At 44.6% G+C, this 22,551-nt stretch overlaps 1 protein-coding gene across 2 annotated transcripts in view; it reads right to left on the bottom strand.

Moving 5' to 3' along the window:
• Nucleotides 1-9,569: 9,569 nt before the first annotated feature.
• ANXA2 (annexin A2) overlaps nucleotides 9,570-22,551 on the bottom strand; it is a 49,913-nt gene continuing 36,931 nt past the window's right edge. For both annotated transcript variants that reach the window (XM_010374232.2, XM_010374231.2), the window contains 8 exons: nucleotides 19,267-19,357; nucleotides 18,053-18,132; nucleotides 16,289-16,348; nucleotides 14,462-14,555; nucleotides 13,785-13,880; nucleotides 13,257-13,315; nucleotides 10,998-11,120; nucleotides 9,570-9,917 (listed from right to left, as the gene is read on the bottom strand). In XM_010374232.2, coding sequence (XP_010372534.1) covers nucleotides 9,858-9,917; nucleotides 10,998-11,120; nucleotides 13,257-13,315; nucleotides 13,785-13,880; nucleotides 14,462-14,555; nucleotides 16,289-16,348; nucleotides 18,053-18,132; nucleotides 19,267-19,357 — 663 coding nt within the window. In that variant the 3' untranslated portion in view covers nucleotides 9,570-9,857. The remainder of the gene's footprint in view (nucleotides 9,918-10,997; nucleotides 11,121-13,256; nucleotides 13,316-13,784; nucleotides 13,881-14,461; nucleotides 14,556-16,288; nucleotides 16,349-18,052; nucleotides 18,133-19,266; nucleotides 19,358-22,551) is intronic.

The following is a 22,551-nucleotide window of genomic DNA, read 5'->3' as shown; positions in this document are numbered from 1 at the left end:
GGCCCACTGCAACCTCCGCCTTCCAGGTTCAAGCGATTCTCTTGCCTCAGCCTCCCGAGTACCTGGGACTACAGGTGTGCCACCATGCCCAGCTAATTTTTGTATTCTTTTAGTAGAGACAGGGTTTCACTATGTTGGCCAGGCTGGTCTTAAACTCCTGACCTTGTGATCCACCCATCTTGGCCTCCCAAAGTGCTGGGGTTAGAGGTGTGAGCCACTGTGCCTGGCCTCACTCTGTCTTTCCTATGGCTCCTTCACTCCTCCTCCCTCTTCCCAAATCCCCTCTGTATCTCCCTCTTCTGATACAGATGGACCAGGCATTCCCTGTTTCATCTCTGCTCCAGATTCAGGTTCTGAGGAGAAAATGAAGTGGACTCAATGACAATCAAACTCTATCCCCTGAGAAGATTAATTTCCACTAGCAAACCTTCTTCTTACATGTTGTTGGGCTAAGAGGGTATGTGTGCCCATCTGTGCCTTGAGGCCAGATTCCAGGAAAAGAGGTAAGCAGAGGTACAAGAAGAAGGGAGAAAAACCCATCACTGTACATGTCACATCCTAAAAATATTTTATACATAAAATTGAGGCATAATACCTGCTCAAATATGATTAAAATTTCCCATTAGCAAAACTGCTGGATTATATAATAAATGTAAAATGGATCATTATTCTGTGATGTCCCCAGAAGTGACTGACAGGGACTTACTCACAGAAACAAGTGTGAGAAGAACTGCCTGGACCTGCTGGGTGAACATGTCCATGTGGAAGAGAAACTATACAGCCCAGGCTTCCTGACCTTCCTACTATGTTCGAACATTGTGGGGCCAGAACTCCCCCGAATATAGTTGGCTCAATGTTTCCTACGGTTTTTGGTACCATTATTTAATTACGGAGTCATAGTTACATGGTTCCAGGAAGTGAACCTTGATCCTCTCCCTCAAGGAACCGGCCTGTGTTAGGTAACCAAATTAATTGATTTTCAGGAACAAGAGGCATTGGACATCATGAATATTATTTCTCACCCATCATCAGACTACATACAGTTATCAGCTTGATAAGGTCTAAAATTGATGGAAACATTAAAAAAAAAAAAAAACTGCCTCACTGCCAAGAAAATAAATGATGTTGCTGTATAGGGAACTCATTAACACCTCCCCTCGCATCACCTAAGGTTGAAATACTCTGTATGCTTCCCTGAGGGCTCACAGAGTCAGGTCTTGCAGTTCACCGACAGAGAGAAAGGCCTCAGGAGGCACATCCAAGGCCATTAAACAAGAGAGCAAGGCAAGAGAACCCACGAGGTCGAATCCCCAAATGGAAACAGGCCCAAGAAGGAGACAAGCCACACGGCATCCCTGGAACGATTGTCCAGTGTCCTACTGGATTCTCCCAAGGCCAAGCAGCGCATAGCAGGAAGAGTCCTTCCTAGGTCCACGGGGCCCAGTCTCTAATCATACACCACAATATGACATATATTATAGATCTAGTAATATATTACATGTATTTATTTGATTTAGTAAATGCATCCTTTATACTAAGAACTATACCAGTGACATTACATGTATTGCCTCATTTAATCCTCACAACAACCCTATAAGGTAGATACTATTATTCCCAGGGGGGCAGAGCCATAGAGAACACTAAGTAGGGAGACTCTAGGGAAAAGATTCAGCTTAATGGGACTGCCAGGCTTCCACTGGGGTTCAAGGGCAACAGCCTTTGTTGCAGGTGAGCCCAAGCCAGAGACAATCATCCTGACTGTCCTATGGCCTCTCACTGGGGACTCACAGCCCCACAGCTGGTCCCAGACACCTTTGACCCAGCACGCTAACCACTGAGCACCTTTAACCCTGTAGACTTTATTTGATGGAGATAGGAATTGATTAATTTATTAATCTCTGAGGGAGAGCCCCTCAAAACTTCTAGTATTGAACCCAGAATTGCATTGTAAAATACATCAAAAGTACATTAATGACCCATCTTATCTGGCTCTTCCAGTTAAACGCTTACTTAAATTCAGCCTCCAGTTATGCTGCACACTTTCTCATACCCTATTCAACAGTCCCCATCCCACGTTCCCTTCTTTAAGACCCATATTCTCTGTTGAAGAAATGATAAAAGAATATAAAATCAGGTATGCTAAAGGATTGATGGATCACCCCTTCCAATTAATTCTTTTTTTTCCTGAAGACAAATCTTAATGCCAAGACCAATGTCAAGCGGGGGAGTCTCTGGCAGAGAAATGGATGGATGGGGGAAGGGAGGACAAGGTTGTTATCTGGTCTTTGGACTTAAGTAGCACATTCTTTGTGCCAAACGAACAACTTGTGTCATCATCTCTGAATTCATCAGTGGCAGGCAGGTTATTTACAATAAGGTGAGGCAGGCAAGGGGTCACAGCAAATGTTCTAAGTAGGAGCAAAGAGTCACCAGCGATGATGGAACGACAACAGAGGTCCTCAGATAAAGTGATGGAATAGTCCAAGCACCGGGGCAGGGCCCGCCCTTTAAGAAATTGTTGTCCTTATTGTGCAAACACTCCTCCAGGAGGGAACTGAGCGGAGCGGGACAGGGAATGGCAAGAGGGGTTCTGGGGCATGGGGAGAAGGGTAATGCAAGAACAGGGCTTCCGAGTAGCTGGGAGATGAGGTCAGCTCCCGGAGCATAGCAGTCTCAGCCCCCACATGGCCAGGGTTATCAGAGGGGGAAAAAGCATGAGCCCCAGGCACAGCTCACTCCTTCCCAGAGTGGTAAGGAGGCCAACAGAGTCTCGGGAGCAGCAGGAGGCACAGCTGAGTCAACATTCCATGCCCAGGCCGGGATGAAATGAGGGAGGACCAGGACTGAATTTCTATGTGGAGATTTGGAGGCCTTGGCCAAAGGAAGAAATAAATGACACACAGGCTAAGAAGAAGGCTAACATACCTTACCTTACTCTGTATCTATTACTATGAGAAGTCAGGTGTCAATTACATGGTAACCTCATATTACAACAGAACCGGCTGCCCTCACCCCTGCCACGCTGATGCACATCTGTAGTCCCGGCAACCCAGGAGGCTAAGTGGGGAGGATCATTTGGGACCAGGAGGTTCAGGCTAGAGTGCACTGTGATGATGCCTGTGAATAGCCACTGCACTCCCTCCTGGGCAACACAGCAAGACTGTGTCTCTAAGGAAGAAAAATAGAAGTGGCAATTATGTCACTAAGGAGTTGAAAAGTTTTGATTCTATTACCTCTTTCTTTGCTTTATCTATGCTCTGAAATCATTTTCTGTGATTTCTTTGTTTTCACAGCAGCTCAAAACACAGTATCTGGGTGCAAACTTCATTTTCCTTTCCTCGTTTCATGAATCTGATGGGAACCTGTGTTCCCTACTGACACATAAAATTTCACTGAGGCTCTTCAAAGCACAAAGTTAGCTCTAAATTATGGGGCTCTAAGGTGTCTGAAATACTTCCTATGATTTGTCTGGGAAAGATATTGTAGATCATAAAAATTCAAAAAGAAAACAAAGTCAGGGAGTACACTTAAAAAGATCCCCGTCCAGCTTCCCATCGTTAGATGTGGGCTGTTCTGGTAATTGGAGAAGAAATGGTATCAAATCAGACTGAGATTAGAAAATAGGAGGCTGGGCGCGGTGGCTCACGCCTGTAATCCCAGCACTTTGGGAGGCCGAGACGGGTGGATCACGAGGTCACAAGATCAAGACCATCCTGGCTAACCCGGTGAAACCCCGTCTCTACTAAAAAATACAAAAAACTAGCCGGGCGAGGTGGCGGGCGCCTGTAGTCCCAGCTACTCCGGAGGCTGAGGCAGGAGAATGGCGTGAACCCGGGAGGCGGAGCTTGCAGTGAGCTGAGATCCGGCCACTGCACTCCAGCCCGGGCAACAGAGCGAGACTCCGTCTCAAAGAAAAAAAAAAGAAAGAAAAAAGAAAATAGGCTTTGACATTGAACAGGACTTCATTCCCCATTCCCATGCGCAGTTACGAAGACTTTTCCAGGTGTACCCAATACTGTTGTGGTCAGTTTTTGATCTCCTTCGAACACTCGACTTCCCAATCAGCGGTCAAACACTCCAGGTGATATGTAGGGGCAGGGCACCATTTCCCATCACCTGGGAACTTCCTCGCTCCATCTCTGTAAACCCAGCTCTTCCAGGGAAAGGCTGTTTGCTTTTCCCTTTCACCCCAGAGCCCACTCCTTTGAGATAATCCAGGTATACAACCTGGATTGAACTAGACATTGAAAAACCAAAAGCCACCTTAGGGCTCCCATGGAGCGAGGAAGGCCTGACTGTGGCTGCCTAAAACCCAACTCCTCTTTGAGAAGGGGGAGGAAAAACTGCCTCTTGTTCTTTCTGATCAACTTTTTGTCAAGGAAACAATAGCTGATTCTCAAATGGGTCATCCTGCCAATTATATTAACAGCAATCTGTTCCAACTGGGGTTTCAGGTGATTTCTGTTTTCTTCTTCACACTTTCCTGTATTTTCCAACTTTCTGCAATGATTATATAATCCTCTCATAAGAAAACCATACCAAAAAAAACAACAACAACAACAAAATCCAGCTTTATGGATTGCCTCCTTGCGCCTGTAATCCCAGCACTTTGGGAGGCCGAGGTGGGTGGATCGCTTGAATTCTGGAGTTCGACACCAGTCTGGGCAACACGGCAAAACTCCATCTCTACCAAAAAATACAAAAATTATCTAGGTGTGGTGGCATGCACCTGTAGTCCCAGCTACTTAGGGGACTGAGGCAGCAAGATAGCTTGAGCCTAGGAGGTCAAGGCTGCAGTGAGCCACGTGCATACCACTGCACTCCAGCCTGGGCGACAAAGCAAGGATTTGTCAAAAAAAAAAAAAAAAAAAAAAAAAAAAGAACAAAACAAAAAAGGATTGCCGCCCCTAGAAACCTTCCAGCTGCTTCTCTTGGATGCAATCAGCTACTCTAGACCCCCAGGTGCCTGCGGTTTTCCCGATTACAGCCCTTGTTATTCTGCTTGGCTGGCTTTGCCTTGTTCTTACTCTCTCTTATCTCCTTATCCCTAGTGCTTTGTTCAGGGACCAGCACATAGGAGGTATGTCTATTGAATAAATGAAGTCAGTGAATGAATACATGGATGACTGAGGACCAGTATTACCTGCAGAACTCTAGACTTTAACAAATCTTCATAGTCATGTATCAGCTCATGTCTATTCAGACAAAGCCAATTCATGGAGACAAGATGGTTCTCCAAAGCCCAAGACTCCACGGTAAAATTTGAAATCTGGCAATCTCAGAGTAACAAAGACTTGTTTCAAACATTTCTCTGTTCCTAATCTAGACTCCTTGCTATTTCTTGGATTAATTAATCTTTACACATTTACTAGAAAGCACAATTACCTTGGGCTATATATTAGTTCATTCTCACACCTGCTGTAAAGATACTACCCGAGACTGGGTAATTTATAAACAAAAGAGGTTTAATTGACTCACTGTTCTACATGAGTGGGTAGGCCTCAGGAAACTACAGTCATGGCAGAATGTGAAGGAGAAGCATGAACCCTCTTCACATGGCGGTAGGAGAGAGATGTGCAAGCCGGGGAAATGCCAGACAGTTGTAAAACCATCAGATCTCATGAAAACTCACTATCACAAGAACAGCATGGGGGAAACCCACCCCTGTGATCCAATCACCTCCCTCCCTCCACACGTGGGGATTACAATTCGAGATGAGGTCTGGCTAAGGACACAGAGCAAAACCGTATCAGGCTGTAATGGATTACAGCTGAGAAAGTTCCAATTTGTCCTCACCTACGGTTTAAAAACATCAGCCACCCCCACAGCCAGGTTCCACTGGCATTACATGTTTTTTCTGGTTTGTTTCTTATTAGTAGAGACCTGGTGGTTCAACTACAGGTCAGCAAGGGGGTCAGGGGTGTGTTGGAGGGCCATGATCATCCCTAAATATTTAGCTCATTTCCTTCACTGATTTTAGGGGCACAGGAAAGCCCTCTTGTATCCCAACCATTCATTTCCTAACTCTTCTCATTCCTGTAATAGGAGGACAAAACTTCCATTCCAAGATAGAAGATACAGTGGGTCCTGCAGACTCATCCCAGGGAAAAGGACATGGGCTAACAGCCATACCAAGGAGAGGCTGGGAGATGCCCTTCCCAGAGCAGTAAGGAGGCCAACAGAGTCCTGGGACCAGCAGGAGGCACAGCTGTCCTACAGAACCTGTAAGGAGATCAGGAAGACTTAAGTCTACCTTTGACGCCCTCCCAGTTTTGTCCAGAGCTTGCCTAGCTTTTGCATTGAATGCAGGCTATTTAAAGCTGGAATTGTTGAGTTTGGATTTCTATCAGGGATTTCTATCTAGTTCCCTCTCCTCTAACACTCTACTGTGAGGAACAAGACCGAGAGGCCTGATTAGGGACACAGAGCTGGGAACAGCACAAATGCAAAAGAGGACTGGCAAAGGGGGAAAGGGTGGTTTTGTTTCGGGAAACCTGCTGACATAGGGAATGCTTCTGTTTTTCTGCAGAAATGCTGCCTTCAGTGGACAAAATTCAGCTACAATCAAGCTAATTGAATGCACAAATGTAATATTTTTCCAGGGCACCTCCAATTTAATGCTTGATGAAATTGTATCTTTCGCATATATTTACAAAACCTTTTCTTCATCCAGAAATGTCTGTTAAAATTGCTTGTAGATGCTGAGATAGCAAATCACTCTTCTAATGTAATGAGATAAAGTCATATCTATAAACTTTGCTTGCTCAAATGTACTCACATAAAAGAAATCAGGCTACAAGCTTTTTTCAATAAATAGAATGAACAACTAGAACTTGATGGCTATAGCATGTTCTGCCTCATTGCTAAGGGATGTTTAAAATTGCTCGCACTCTCTCTCTCCTCTCTCTTACAGCAGAGTTTTCATTTTGGTAGTTGATGGAAAAAGGAGGTCAAATAAACTGATGTGGATAAGAAGCCAAAGCTGTTTGTCAAAACACAGAAAGAGGACTGGAGATGGGAGTCATTTAAAGACCAAAAACTGATTTAAAAGATTTCTGTTCTCAAATCATTTGTCTTGCTAAATGTAGCCATTTTGTGAGCCTGGTTTTCCCTGCCTTAGCTATCTTTACTAATAGTTTATACCATGGGAACTTCACATACTGGGGAAGATTCGTATATACAGCCATTTGTGCATAGCCCAGTAAAACTGGTCTGAAAATCAAGAGTCCATGGAAAAGTCAAGACCTTTCTGGGTTCACCCATTTGTTTCTAAATAAGATTTGCCTTCTAACTTTTTAATATGAAAGACAACTCTGTAGCAAAAGGCCGAACAGATCATCTCACACACACCTAGGTCACAATACAGGGCTGTCAAGTATGGCTGCACAGGTTGTGCACTGCACAACACCAAGGGAGATACCCTTCATGTAGACTAGAACAGGATGAGTGTTCTCTGGGGTTGTGCAACATGATGGCCCTGCCTAGCCCCACTAAGGCAGGGAGAAAAAATCATGTTCTCAATCACAGTGTTATAGTGCAGTAAGTTTTCATAGCTACATTGCATCAATTAGCTTTTATTCCTCAAAGAATAAAATCAAAGTTCTTGTTACCAACTCACAGCCTGCCAGGTACCCTTTTCCTTCTCTTTGCAAAGTAAAATTTCTGGGGAGAATAGTCAAACCTCCAGATGGTTCTCTTTATTGAAGAAACAGTTTGAACAGCTTGACTGAGGAGGACAGGCTGAAATCCAGAAGAAAATGGGACCAAATTCCAAGTGCCCTGGTTGTGAGTTTTGAAAACACCGGACTGCCATTGCTTTGTATAGAGGAAAGAGAGTAGACAGTGTTTGAAACAGTTCTCCAAGCACCTTTCCTATGTTGGCCTGCCCTTCGAACTTTCCCACATACCTGCTGGCCACACCAGTGGCCAGACAGTCCTGGGCACAGTGGGAGCATAAGTTTCCCCACATTCACCCCATGGCCTCCTGTTCTCCACACCACTGCTTCCTTTGCAGCCTGAAACACACGTATGATTGAGAGGTAATAATGCCTAAATGTTTACTGATCTGAAACATTGCTCCTGACAGCCTCTGTCCAGCCCTATCAATTCTGAGTTCAATATAATTTAGGGTTAATGAGAAAGGTCCTACTTCTTAGTTCCTTCAACTCTGCCCCAAGCACACAGAACAGTATATTTTGAGATTTGAGGCATCCATTCTAATATGCGTAGGCAGGACACATTTGATAAAATACCTGATTTTTGCATAACCTGCCTTTTAAGGACTATCTCAGGGGCTTTACAGGTACATTATGGGCCACTAGTGACCCAAGAGCCATGCTCCATCCAAATTTCCATCTAAAGTTTGCCGAAGGGCCAAAATAGCAAGCCAGTCAGCTCATGGATGTATTTGGTTTGGTCAATGCCATGTTGTTGCAACTGTTGAATTGAATTTGAATGCCTCAAGCAAGGCAGGCATTCCCCATTTTCCCCCGACTCCCCACTTCTGTCCAACCTGCCCATTTCATACATTCATTTCCATTACCTACCTAGTCCCCGCAGATGACTGAGTGGGCCCTGCATCAGCCAGGTGCCAAAAATGAGTAGTTGACACACCCTCCACTAAGGAGAAGGGTTGGGGGACTCGTCAGCTTCCCCTCACTCCCAGCCCTACACCCTGCTTAGGGGAAGCACTTGTATAAAAAGGAATCTGCAGAACCCAGGACTGGCAGCCTGGGGACAGTACCTTCACATTTATGAACACAGATAGATACATACACATATATACATGCATATGCAGTCTATCCACAAAAATATACTGGAAACCAGGCGACTCCAGGGAAGGCCACTGGCTGGTGCGGGGGAGACATAACTTTCACCGAACAGAAAAATGTCTCTGAACTTTTTGACATGTGTACCATTGTATGAGTGACCTGTCATTCATTCCCAGACCCCTAAGAACATGCATGGAGTGCTTTCTCCCAGCTGTAAAACCTCACCTTAGATTTTAGGGTGCAGCTCAAATGGTTCCTTTTCTCTGTCATCTTTCTCAATCCTCCCAGTCAAAAGAAATCCCTTCTCTGTGCTCCCCGTCGGCTTGTGTCGGATCTCCTTTGCCAGAATGCTATAGCCTGCCCCACCCTGCCCCACTGCTCTGTCCAGTATGTGGCTGCCCGTGATGCTGGTTTTCACCTAATTAACCTGTAAAAAGATAAGCAGATGAGGTGTCCCCTCTGGGATCCTTTTTCTCCCCCATAGGTCCTCTCATGCCCTGGGCATGTACTGCTGCTCAACAGATCTTTCTATCATAATGGAAATGTTCCCCACCTGTGCTGTCCAGATACACTAGCTGCTGACCACATGTGAACACTGGGCATTCGAAATGTGGGTGGTGTGACTCAGCAACTGAATTTTTTATTTCATTTAAATTTAACTTAAATAGTGACACCTGGATAGGGGCAACCATGTTGTATAGCTCAGTCCTAGAGCTTTCTTCCTAGAGGGACAGCCTCACCAGCTGAACACCAAGCACGTTTAATTTTCAAACAATGAAAGCAGGGCCACAAAGTACGTGTTTCTAAAGTACAAATTCAGTTTATTCATCTGTTTATGACACAGTACACAGGAGGCAAAGTGTTTCACATCATAGACTTCACTTCCAGCTCCTTGGAATGTTCATTTCTTTGGCTTACAGGAGAGACTAGACAGGAAGGCCAGGCAATGCTTAGGCAACTAAAATGAAGTTGGGGGCAATGCTAATGTCACCCTCACAGGGACTGTTAGTCGCAAGCTGGTTTTCTAGACCTGTTAGCTGGAAGCATGGCGAGCACCATTTCTGGACGCTCAGGCTATGTCGGGCTTCAGTCGTCTCCACCACACAGGTACAGCAGCGCTTTCTGGTAGTCGCCCTTAGTGTCTTGCTACAAATGGCCCAGGAGAAAAAAAGAAATGTGGTATCAGAAAAAAGCCCAGACTCCTCAATAACACAGAAGTAGCCTCAACGCCCAATGAAGCCTCTCCCACGACAAAGAGAAGACTCTTCAGCAGACCTGCCCTGACACAAAGGCCTGGAAGGCCACATGGAAACCACTGCGAGGGAAGCCTCTGGGAGTGTGGTCGGAGGAGGTGCTGGGGAAGACATTCAAGTCTCCTTAGGACTGTGGGGTGGAGGGAGTGCAAGGTGCTGACCATTGACCTGGGTTAGCGACCAGGGCTGTTCTTACTGCAGCAAGGTCCTACAAACACCCCAACTTTCCTCTCTCGTCCTCGCCTTTCCACAGAGAACAGGGTATTTCCCTAGCTCACTCTGCTATTTCCTGCATTATTAAGGTCAAGTGGAAAGAAGCTGATGAGGTGAGGAACAATTACTAAGAATCTAACTGGTCCTTTGACTTTAAACATGTGCCCTAATAAAACCTGGCTAAAAAAAACCCAGCTCTAACTTCATCCTTGGTAACCATGGACATGCCTTTGGACATCTGAGGAACTGTTAGAAAGCAGAATTGCAATGGCTGTCTGAAATCCACACAGTGGTACCACTGTGAATGCGATCACTTCCTTACATGCAAATGTGACATCACGCCAAAACAGAGAGAGGCTAAATTGATTGGAGAGATGGGAGTTCTGAGTAACTGAAAGTTGTCAGGCCTATCCCAGAGGATTTTTCAAGGAATAAATGCATAATAAAAGTAAAATATAATTGTTCTTCCAAGTCTCTCTGGGATATCAGCAAGCCTTGCAGGACCATCGTCATGAACACCAATGATCATTGTAGAGTAACAGATGTGAAAAATATAAAACATCTGCCTGATTCTACAAAGTCTAGGACAAATCAAAAATGTGCTTTCAAAATAAATCCCTGATAATTGATGACTAGTATCTCTTCCCCAGAGAGTTAGAAAACAAAAATCACCATTGTGTCATCATTTCTGCCAGGCCACCTGCCGGGGCCTGGGGTGCTCGGGACAGCAGGGCAGGCTGACGCCGCACCTCGGACTTACCTGGATGTAATAGTACAGGGACTTGCCGTACTTTCTCTTGAATTCAGACCTAATTTTCAACATGTCCACTTCACTGCGGGAGACCATGATTCTGATGAGGACCTTATCTCGAGTCCCCTTGCCCTGAAAATCAAGTTCATATTCCAAATTACATTCGCTGAGAATGTTATCATTAAAGAAAGAGTCTACAGCCTGAGCATTCCTGATCTGAAAATCTGAAATCTAAAATGCTCCAAAATCCAAAATTTTTCAGTGCCGACATGATGCCACAAAGAAAAATTCCACATATAGACACTTAACACAAACTGTTTCATGCATAAAATTATCAAAAGCATTGTATAAAATTACCTTTAGGCTATGCATGTAAGGTCTATATAAAACATAAATGAATCTCAAGTTTAGACTTGGGTCCCATCCCTAAAATATTTCATTATATATATGCAAATATTCCAAAGTCAAAAATAAATCTGAAATCCAAAACATTCATGGCCAAGCATTTTGGATAAGGTATATTAGGGCACAGTGTACACTGCCTGGGTGGTAAGTACACCAAAATCTCAAAAAGCACCACTGAAGAACTTATTCATGTAACTGAACACTACTTGTTCCCCAAAAACCCATATAAGACAGAGAGAGAGAAAGAAAGAAAAAGAGAAAGAAGGAAGGGAAGGGAAGGGGAGGGGAGGGGAGGGGAAGGGGAGGGGAAGGGGAGGGGAAGGGGAGGGGAAGGGGAGGGGAAGGGGAAGGGAACAGGGAAGGGAAGGGGAAGGGAAGGGGAAGGGAAGGGGGAAGGAAGGGGGAAGGAAGGGAGGGAGGGAGGGGAAGCCAGGGAGGAAAGAAGGAAGGGAGGGAAGGGAAGGGAAGGAAGGGAGGAAGGGAGGAAGGGAGGAAGGGAGGAAGGGAGGAAGGGAGGAAGGGAGGAAGGAAGGAAGGGAGGGAGGGAGGGAGGGAGGGAGGGGAGGGAGGGAGGGGAAGGAAGGAAGGGGAGGGAGGGAGGCGAAGGAAGGAAGGGAGGGAGGGAGGGAGGGCGGGAAAGGCAGGCAGGGAGGGAGGGAGGGGAAGGCAGGCAAGGAGGGAGGGAGGGAGGAAGGAGAGGGGGAAGGCAGGGAGGAAGGAGGGGGGGAAGGCAGGGAGGAAGGAAGGAATAAAGGAAGGAAGGAAGGAGAGGGAGGGAGGGAGGGGGAGAGGAGAGGAGAGGAGAGGAGAGGAGAGGAGAGAAGAGGAGAGGAGAGGGGAAGGCAGGGAGGAAGGGAGGGAGGAAGGGAGGAAAAAAGAAAAAAAAGACAAGAAAAGAAAGAAGAGCATCTGGGAATTCCAAACACACCAGGATGTAGTCAGCACAGACTCCCAGTCTATGCCATCATTCAATAAATATATACTGAGCACCTACTACTACAAGGCTTAGTTCAAGCAGTCTGAGTCTCCACATGTAACAAGAGGTTCCTGATTCCTGCAGGCTTAGAGGGGATATGCCAACACATTTCTATCATCGCTCTGTGCCATTCTGAATATGTGCAATAAAGACCACTGAGTTTACTTCCAGAGCATCCGACCAAAGGCACCAAGGGGTGCTATTTGATACAGAACTCAAAGACAGATGGCAGAGGCAGCGCAGACAAGGGAGATGTACCAGAAGGAAAATGCAAAAGCCTAGAAGCCAGAAAACACATGGCACATTTGAGGTGTAGAAAATGGGATGGGTCTATGGGAAGAGGTGGTTTGTTTAGGGGAGAGTTGTGGGGCTGTGTTTGGGGTCTGATAGACCCCGGTTCAAATCTTGCTGTGTAACTTCAAGCAGGCTGAGGTATTCTGAGCTCCGTCTCCGCATTTATAAAGAAGATAATCATATCAGCCTCAGAGGTGGTTTTGCAATGATTTAAGGTAAGGTAGTAGCACATGTCTACTGTATAGTGGGTGCTTAATAATCGCTCCCTTCCTCGCTTGTCTTGACTCTGGGGGTAGCAGGAAGAAATCACTGAGAAACCCAAGTAGGGATCAGACACGACTACCATGCCGCATTTTCTCTCTCCCATGGCGCTTTACTTTCTGCCTGTACACAAACACGTGTTCAAGCAGCTGAGAGAAGACAGATTTGTGGTTCTCTCACCTGTCAAATACAACCACAGCTGACTAGTGTGTTCCTGCATCCAGACAGTGGGGTCCCCTTCCTCCATCCATGAGTCAAGGAGACTCAATCTGGGGCCCAAAAGAAGAAAAGCTGAGTGTGGAAACACAGCTCTCTCAGCCAGCTGCCCTTACCTTCATGGAGTCATACAGCCGGTCAGCAAAATAAAGGGGTTTGTTCTGAATGCACTGGACTGTGGAGAGAAGAAAGGGAGTCAGGGCTGCAGCTGCTCTGGTCTCTCCTCTACCAGTGAGAGAGGATGCCCTGACCCTGGGCCACAAACCAGAAGTGACCTGATGCAACGGAAACTGGCTGCAAAATGGAACAGGCTAAGGGAAATGTAGAAATCCTCTACAATACTAAGTTCCACCACAGTTTTAAACCAGGGGACTCTGAGACCTGCAGAACCCAAGTGCATATGTGAGTTTCCACAACATACCCCTCTCTTCTGTTTTCTTAGTCTTCCCTGGCAACAATCTGTTACCAATTTAGGCCTTTCTTCAGTTTTATATTCTTAAATCTATACAATTAAGACTGTAAAACTATCCAAAGCATGCATAGAAGCCACACCTCCCAAACACACTTGGATTAAGAGGATGGCCATCTGTCACTTCTGCTCTGGTAGATGACGTCTACCAGGAATGGGGGCCACATTCACTTACCCAGGTTCAGGAAAGCATTTTCCAGGTCTCCTTTAACCTCTTTCCTGATGCTCTCCAACATGTCGTAAGGGCTGTAGCTCTTGTACCTATCAAATACTGAGGAAAAACAACAATGAATTATCAGATCAGAGCCACTAGTCAAAGTTGTCAGTGATCACCCACCTAGTTTTATGCACCATGATTTTTTAAAAAATTGAGGATGATCATAGCATCCTAGGATCTTAGAGGTTGCCATGGTGACCAGAACCAACATTGGTCAACTTTGTCCTGGAGCAGCCATACCATGCACTTGTCCTGAATGGCACTGCCCAGGCCACATATTTGGACCATCTCCATCTCCCCTGAGTGGAACCTATTCCATCCGAAAACCACGGGAAACAGTACAGAGCAGGCAGCAAAGTCCACTACTTCAACAAATAATGGCGAGATAAAAGGATCATCAAACAAGAAGGAGCTGCAGAATAAAGCACCAAATGCAGAAACTATTTGCAAGAGAAAAGAATCCAGAATGGGAGAGAAAGGTGAATGTACTTGGTGAGGGAAAATGGGTGAGCCTACAAGAATGCCAAGTGGAGAGAGAACCTCATTCTGGCAGACTCCATCCCAACATGAACATCCACCCAGCTGCACCAGCCAGAGCCCCAGGGCACTGAGACCCCCCTCAGCACAGTGCCCACCTTTCTGGAGGTGGGGCACACTCCGCTCAGTCATGATGCTGATCCACTTGGGAACATCAGTTCCTTTCCTCTTCACTCCAGCGTCATAGAGATCCTACGAGTACAACCAACAAGGAAAAGTTAACTATACAATCCACTGTAAGGTCATAAAAAATGTCATGCAAAAAAAAAAAAAAAAAAGCTACACATTCAAAATGCCAAACAAGGAAGAATGACTATACTGCAGACATGGGCAGAGACCTACTATTTAGGTCAAAAGTCTTAATCACAAGCAGTCTTCCTTAGGCAGATGTATACCATATGAGACTGCAGATAGTTCGTGAGGTCTATGCTGTACGATCTCCTTCCTTGAATAAGAAAGGAGGGACCAAGAGCTTGTATTCATATAAAGAAGGTCAAGTAAATGTTCAGTCAAGTAAATGTTCATGAACACATCTGGCCCTTCTCCCTTTGGGCGCATTTAGGGGAAGATAAGCTAGCAGATGTTTACTGGACAGCTACCATCCAGGCTCCCATTCTCAAGCTTTTCAGAGACTCAGGGAGTGATGGAGCTGGAAAAGGAGCCCATCTCGTCTCATTTTCAGTTTCTGGAAAATTTAGGGGCTACAAGTAGCCCTAACAATGGCAGGAAGGGCAAGAGGAAGAAAGACTTATGCAAGGGTAGATATTCATTCCGTGATCTTCCACCATCTGGGAATTGCAAAACCCAAGTCCTATTGCTTTATTTAAAACCCTTCTCTACTACCTGCTAGAAGTGCTGTGTGGAATATATTGAACTGTAAAAACTAATGTGAATTTAAATTAATTTTTTTCTGCAGCTTTTATGACTTACTTTGAGATAACTGTTGACCCTCTAAGTAAGGAATATAGTTCATAGCAGTCTGAATAAGCTTAACCAATAGTTCTCAGAGATTATGGAACTGGAACTGGCAAAAGTCTTACTCAGCCAGAAAAGGATAGGTCTCTGCTGGTCTCCCTTTCTGCCCACCAACAACGGAGCAGTAAGCCATCCTGTCCCTGGCTGTGTCTTCTCCACCTTCTTCTGCTTCCTACCTGCCTGCCTGATTGCTGTGCACAGCCACATTACACTCTGCAGAAACTGGCGCTTCCATACAAGCAAAGCCTGATTGAGCATATGTGAGTCACCTGACTGAGCATATGTGAGTCACGTATTGATTCTACAAGTAATGCCAGCATTATAAAAGAATATCTTCTAATAAACAATGCTCTCAGACTACAGTGGGTTTAAAATACGGCCAGAAATTCTTTGACCTTCTTCCCTTCCACAGGAGGAGCCTAATCCCCTCCCACTAAGTGTGGGCTAGACTCAGTGACTCACTTTTAATGAAAAGAGTATGACAGCAGTGCAAGGTGGGACTCCTAAGATTAGGTCATAAAAGACGCTGTGGCTTCCTCTTTGTGAACTGCTTGCTGTTCACAAAGCAAGCCGGATTGGGGAAATCCGGCTGCCATGTTAAGAGGACACTCAACCCGGTGGAGAGGTTTCTGTGGAGCAATTCTAAGGTCTCCCACCAACAGTCATGTGAGTGCACCATCCTGGAAGCAGATTCCCTTGACCCAGTCAAGCCCTCAGATGACTGCAGCCCTGCAACATTTCGTCTGCAACCTCAGAAGAGACCCTGAGCCAGAACCAATGGGCTAAGCCACTCCTCAATTCCTGACACACAGAAACTGAGAAATAATACATGTTTGTTGTTTTAAGCCACAGAGTTTGGGAGTCATTTGTTACAGAGAGTTAAATTACTATATAGACTATCCAGACACTTACCAGAAAATAAAAACTCAAACCGAAAGCTCAGTACTTACCCGGGCATCTTGGTCAATCAGTTCATAGTCAATGACAGAACCATCCTCTGCTCTTCTACCCTATGGAAAAAAAAAAAAAAGAAGAAGAACTTCAAATCCATTTCTTTTTGTATTCTAAAACTGAAAATGTTTTCTCCTCAGTCCATGTAAGCCATTACTTCATTTAATAAGTAAGTATCCACCTAAGATTTTTCTTACTTTGAAACCTAGACAGGGCCGGGCGCGGTGGCTCAAGCCTGTAATCCTAGCACTTTGGGAGGCCAAGGCGGGTGGATCATGAGGTCAGGAGATCGAGACCATCTTGGCTAACACAGTGTAACCCCATCTCTACTAAATTAGCAGGGCATGGTGGCACATGCCTGTAGTCCCAGCTACTCAGGAGGCGGAGGCAGGAGAATCACTTGAACCAGGGAGGCGGGGGTTACAGTGATCCAAGATCGTGCCACTGCACTCCAGCCCTGGTGATAGAGTGAGACTCTGTCTTAAAAAAAAAAAAAAAAAAGAAAAAGAAACCTAGACCAACCAAGGAGTGGTAAAATCCTTGAGCAAGGAAGTGGGGCTGTGCCTTGCCATCAACAATCCCCTCCTTGGTACCCGGTCCTGGCCTACACACCTTATAGACATCCCTGTCCCCATCCCCCACAAAAAGCTGATGAGATTTAGTTCCTTCCCACAGAGAGCTAGCGATGCAGATGGAGGAATATGCAGACACAAATGTAAAGCGGCCCGAGAACCTACAGCACTAGGAAGACACAAAATGCAGGAGGAAAAAGAACTCTTAGAGAGCAGTCAGCAAAGAGTGTGAACAATGGGCCCGGGCTTAAGCTGAAACTTCAAGGGTCAATCAGAGGCAGCTAGCCAAGCGGAGAGGGAGAGCCAGCCGGTACACCAGGGATGGCACAGCACACTCCCGGGTAAGTAAGGAGCTGCCCTGTCAGAGCACAGCTGAGCAGGAGAGAATCTGAGCAAAGAAGATGCAGGGAGGGTTTAAGAGGACCTTTCACAGCAGTTAGGAGTTTAAATTTGATGCAGCAGAAATGGGGTTTGAACAGGGGAGTAAAACGGTACAAGTGTATTTCACAGAGATCCGTGGATGGTGGTACACGGGGCAGGTGGTAGCGAAGACAGGAGAGCCAGGGAGAATGGCTTAGGAGCTGTTGCAGTAATGGAGATGTGAGTGGCCAGATGCACTATCTGTCATTTGTCATCAGGGTTCCCAGGGTCTCTCATCCCTCCCCTGGCACATAAGCATTAAGCTGCACACTGGCCAGAACTAGGGATTCACAGGGGAAGTGCCCCTTCCTCCATGTTAATGTGTTAATATTAGCAATCAGCTCCACAAAGACAACTCCACTCCAGACAAAGGACTATATGGGCAAATTCTTCCATGAGAAGTAAACGCAGGAAAAAGAAACCAGAAGGTCACTTCCCACTGGGTCCTGCATGACCACAGATAGAGGCAAAGTGACCTTCCCTAAGTCACGCGGCCAAGGCTCTGGCACATAAATCCAGGCCAGGACTTGAGAGCCACCCATCCCTCCTCTGGCTCCCAAAGTCCACTTGTCCATGAGGTTTTGCAGGATAAGAAATCCTATTATACAAAATTGACAACTCTGCAGTGACAGTGCAAACCCACTTTCGAAAATGCAGCTGAATTTCTGATGCAGGCACAGGGGACTTAGTTAATTCACTCCAAGTATAAAATGAGGTATGTGACATGACTTGGGAGGAAGCAAGGGCAAAGAAAGAACCTGGGAAACCAACCTTTGCCAGGGCAACCATCAGCTTGCGGAAGTCACCAGATGTGTCCGAAATAATGTCCTTCTCCAAATCAGTCTTGTACACTTGGAGGAAAATACATCTGGTTTTATGCTTTCTGCCTGTGTAACCAACCACCCACCCCAATCTCCCCATTTCTCACTAAGACTCTGAAAAAAAGAACAGCTATGTCAGCTGGACATACCCATTCTTCTTAACCCCAAACAGAGGAAGGATTCACTAGAATGATTTTCACCCTCATGAAATCAGAGCCAGAGTTATTATCCATGACAGGGGGCAGCAGGGCTAGATCAAATCAGGGATCCTTAACTTTGATCGGCGACCTCTTGTGTAGTTTAAATACTGGCTCCCAGCCCTCCTGACTGTGAATACTTGTTTTGAACATCAAAAAAATTGGAGGTCTACACACACACATGCACACACACAATTGTGCTTTACTGTCCACTGAGAAAATGCACAATGGCAAAAACTGCTAAGAATTAAACAATGCTTTTGAATGAAATTATATTTCAATATTCAAAATAGCATCTATATTGAAATACAGTAGCTAGAGAACAACTGTAATGTTCCTAATATTAAAAAAAATAAATGTGTGAGGTGATGGATACCCCAATTACCCTGACTTGGTAACTCCATATTATATATATGTACCAAAATATCCCATGTACCCCCAAAATATGTACAATTATGATATATCAACTTTAAAAAGTAAAAGAAAAGAGAAATGCAGTAGCAATGTCAAGTTGCATTGTTTATTCCACTCATAGCCCTCTATACTGCTTAGTGTGCACAGGTCCACATGGGTCTCTTGCCGTAATTCTTCAATTATCCACAGTCCAGAGTTGGCAACCTCTTGAGCAGAGACTGAACAGCACCCAGTAAATGGAATCCATATATAATACTTGCTACTTCTCCTCAACAGATTTTTAAAAATAAATTTTGTTTTCTCTTCTTTCCCTCCTGTCTACCCTTCTTCTAACACAGAAGTTCTAGTGGAATGTAATAATCAAACTGCAGGCAATGAGGAGGTGAAGGAGAGCAACTTGGACCACAGCCAACCTCGCCTGCATGGTCAAGGTGGCAGGTGCTTCTGTACATCAATAATCCAGGCATCTTAGCCCGAACACTAGCCCCAGTGGCCATGATACAGTCACATAAATTGGGCTGAGAGGATGAATCACAGAAATCAAGCTACTCACTTTCCTTGTAGACTCTGTTAATTTCCTGCAGCTCCTGGTTGGTTCTGGAGCAGATGATCTCAATGAGAGAGTCCTCGTCGGTTCCCAGCCCCTGTGAACCAGGAAACACCAACATCAGCAGGGAAAGGCTTCCCCACCGTTAGCCTACTTCTCTGATCTCCACCAAGTAAATCGCAAACATGGGTAGGGTCTATTAGCATCCTGCTTTCTACATTCCTACTGAAGAATCCACACTCTATCCTTTAGCACAAAGTAATGATATTTTCTATTCCTTTAAAAAATGCTTCACCAGAGCACAAGATGGTGGAATTGGCATGTTTGAGTTCAACTGTTAATATGTTTTGTTTTTTAAAGTAGTGAACAGGGGCCAAGTGCCATGGCTCACGCCTGTAATCCCAACACTTTGGGAGGCCAAGGTGGGTGAATCACAAGGTCGGGAGATCAAGACCATCCTGGCTAACACGGTGAAACCCCATCTCTACTAAAAATACAAAAAATTAGCCGGGAGTGGTGGCAGGCGACTGTAGTCCCAGCTACTCTGGGAGGCTGAGGCAGGAGAATGGCGTGAACCCGGAAGGTGGAGCTTGCAGTGAGCCGAGATCGTACCACTGCACTCCAGCCTGGGTGACAGAGTAAGACTCCACATCAAAAAAAAAAAAAACAAAAAAAAACAAAAAAAAAAAAAAAACAAAGGAGTGACTAGGAAGAGGCAGCAATAGAATATGCCAAAATGTTAAAAGTGGTAATTGCCATTTGCTGTGGGTATATAAAGTAACTTTTTCTTATTATTATTTTTCACTTTCTACAATAACCACCCACTATTTTAACAGATGAGAATTTTCTTCGTTAAACACTTCTTCTTGCTAATTTAAAATAAAGGAATATAGAAATTTTATGTTGTCACTTGCAGCCAGCATTGTTAGAGTAAGTCTTTTTACCAGGCAAAGGTATAGTTAAGAAAAATTTTTTAGCTTCACCTCTTTGAAATGTAAAATTGGGTTAATGTTAAAAATTTCATTCTTGTCCTTCCATTTTTGCTTGATAATTATGCACTCTTCAGGCATTTTAGGGAAGCAAAAAGAAATAATGAAGTGCCAAATAAACCTAGACACCAACAGTTTATTAAGGAGTAAGAATTTGATGGGTGATGTATTCAAATTTAATATATACACTTTTGAGCATGTCAGATAGCTTGAAAGGACTCTGAAACATGTATTTCAAAGCTGGCTTCATGATCAAAGTCAAGATTTAATAATCAAGATTCTTTAATACTTGTCTTTCCGAATATGGAAATACCACTTTGAACTAAGTAGAATTACAACTGTTTAAAATGTAAATCAATTATAAGGTGTTAATACAATAAGAAACTTACTTATCCACATGAAAAGTGTGTCAGCTATTAATTAAACTTATTAGAGGTTATATGCCCCTGAAAAAGTAGTTTGTATAATATAAGTTAAGCCTCAGGTTAATGGTTAATTTTGAATTTTATTCTTCATCTAATCTTTGAGCCAATGGCTCTTCCTTCTGAGTTTTTAATCATGATTTGTAGAGGTTCCAGCAAAGCCAAAAATTCTCCCCTTGTTAGCAAAAAGTCCATACAGCATTCTACACAAATGTTATTAAATGACTACTGAGCATCTTTGAATATTTTGAGGGGCAGTTGTTCAATCTCAAGGATGATAGAAATATCGTCTAAAAATAACACGCATTGGGAGAAATGTTATATCCTGACATTGTAGAATTGCAAGATAGGCAGAATAATATAAGATGTGTTTCCTTCCATCACTGATATACCAGTGGTAATATCTGATAATTCCAATAGTGTCTTTATGTCTACATTCAAAGGTGACCTTGGCAATTTCCAAAGCCCGGCCCAAACTCTCCACAGACTGTCCACAATTCCTATCACAAGGGCAAATTCTACTGTAACATATGGCAGATACTGCCACCGGTACTGCCAGAAGTCAAAACAGATTTTTTTTTTAAGCATAGTTCAGTTAATGTCACTTCAAGCTTTATGGATTTTGGAAGGGTACTCAACTGTGATAGCTAATGGAAGAGCTGGCACAGGGTCAAAGCTTCAGCAGTTAAAGCACCTTCCATTGGGCCCAATTACATAGATTACAACAGTGACTGACAGCTCAAAAAGGTCTGTTTCAAGTCACTAATACCTAGTAATAGATACCAGTAAAGCCACACGAATCACAGCTAAATAGATTCTTGACGAAAATAAGATAAACTGATCTGAAGTGTTGATGGTCAGAAGAAACCTAGGAGAGGCTGACTCATCCCTGCCTCTAAAGGTCCACAGACTCGGTTTTCAGGAGTGCTATTTTTATCAACCAGGATCATGAAATGTTGTTGACATTTTATCATTCTTAATGATGTCTTTTCTGCAGTACAGCCTACTTAAGAAACTCAGACAAGTCCACTCAAATAAACTGAGCACAGCTTGGGCTAAGCTGAAGAACTGAAGGAAGAAAGAGACTTAACAACAAATCTTACAGCAGCCCTGAGCTATCAAGTCCGGGGCTCTGGAGATGCCCAGTGTCCAAAGCAGCCTCACTCTTGTGTTCTCTGGGGAAAGGATGACAACTGAACTGTGACATTAGCTCTGGTGACAGGCTTACAGCTCAGACTGTTCATAATTCAGGAATAGTGGCATCAGAGAAAACACATTCAGACTCAGAATAAAAAATCAGACATATGGCTTCCCCCCTACAGCGCAGACTTTACCCATGTATATCAGCAGAGGGCAGTGTCGGACTGTTCAAATGCTGCAGACCCACACTACGAAAAGGGTCCAAGCGTGTTGCAGTAACATACATTTATGTGTGTACATCCATTGCATTTATATAAAACTTGATGTCGGCCAGGCACGGTGGCTCACGCCTGTAATCCCAGCACTTTGGGAGGCCAAAGTGGGCGGATCACCTGAGGTCGGGAGTTTGAGACCAGCCTGACCAACATGGAGAAATCCTGTCTCTACTAAAAATACAAAATTAGCCGGGAGTGGTGGCACATGCCAGTAATCCCAGCTACTCGGGATGCTGAGGCAAGAGAATCACTTGAACTCGGGAAGCAGAGGTTGCAGTGAGCAGAGATCGCACCATTGCACTCCAGCCTGGGCAACAAGAGCGAAACTCCGTCTCAAAAAACAAAACAAAACAAAAAACGTGATGTTTTAGGTATGCACAAAGTTCAGGAGGTTTCCAATCTAGAATTTTTACTAAATTTAACCAAAAATTTCAGGTTCAAAAGAACTTTGCAAAAGAAAAACAT

The sequence above is a fragment of the Rhinopithecus roxellana genome, chromosome 5 (assembly GCF_007565055.1).
Source record: "Rhinopithecus roxellana isolate Shanxi Qingling chromosome 5, ASM756505v1, whole genome shotgun sequence".
Classification (NCBI taxonomy): Eukaryota; Metazoa; Chordata; class Mammalia; order Primates; family Cercopithecidae; genus Rhinopithecus; species Rhinopithecus roxellana.
The sequence above is the reverse complement of the archived record's forward strand: the minus strand, read 5'-3'. Positions and strand labels throughout refer to the sequence as shown.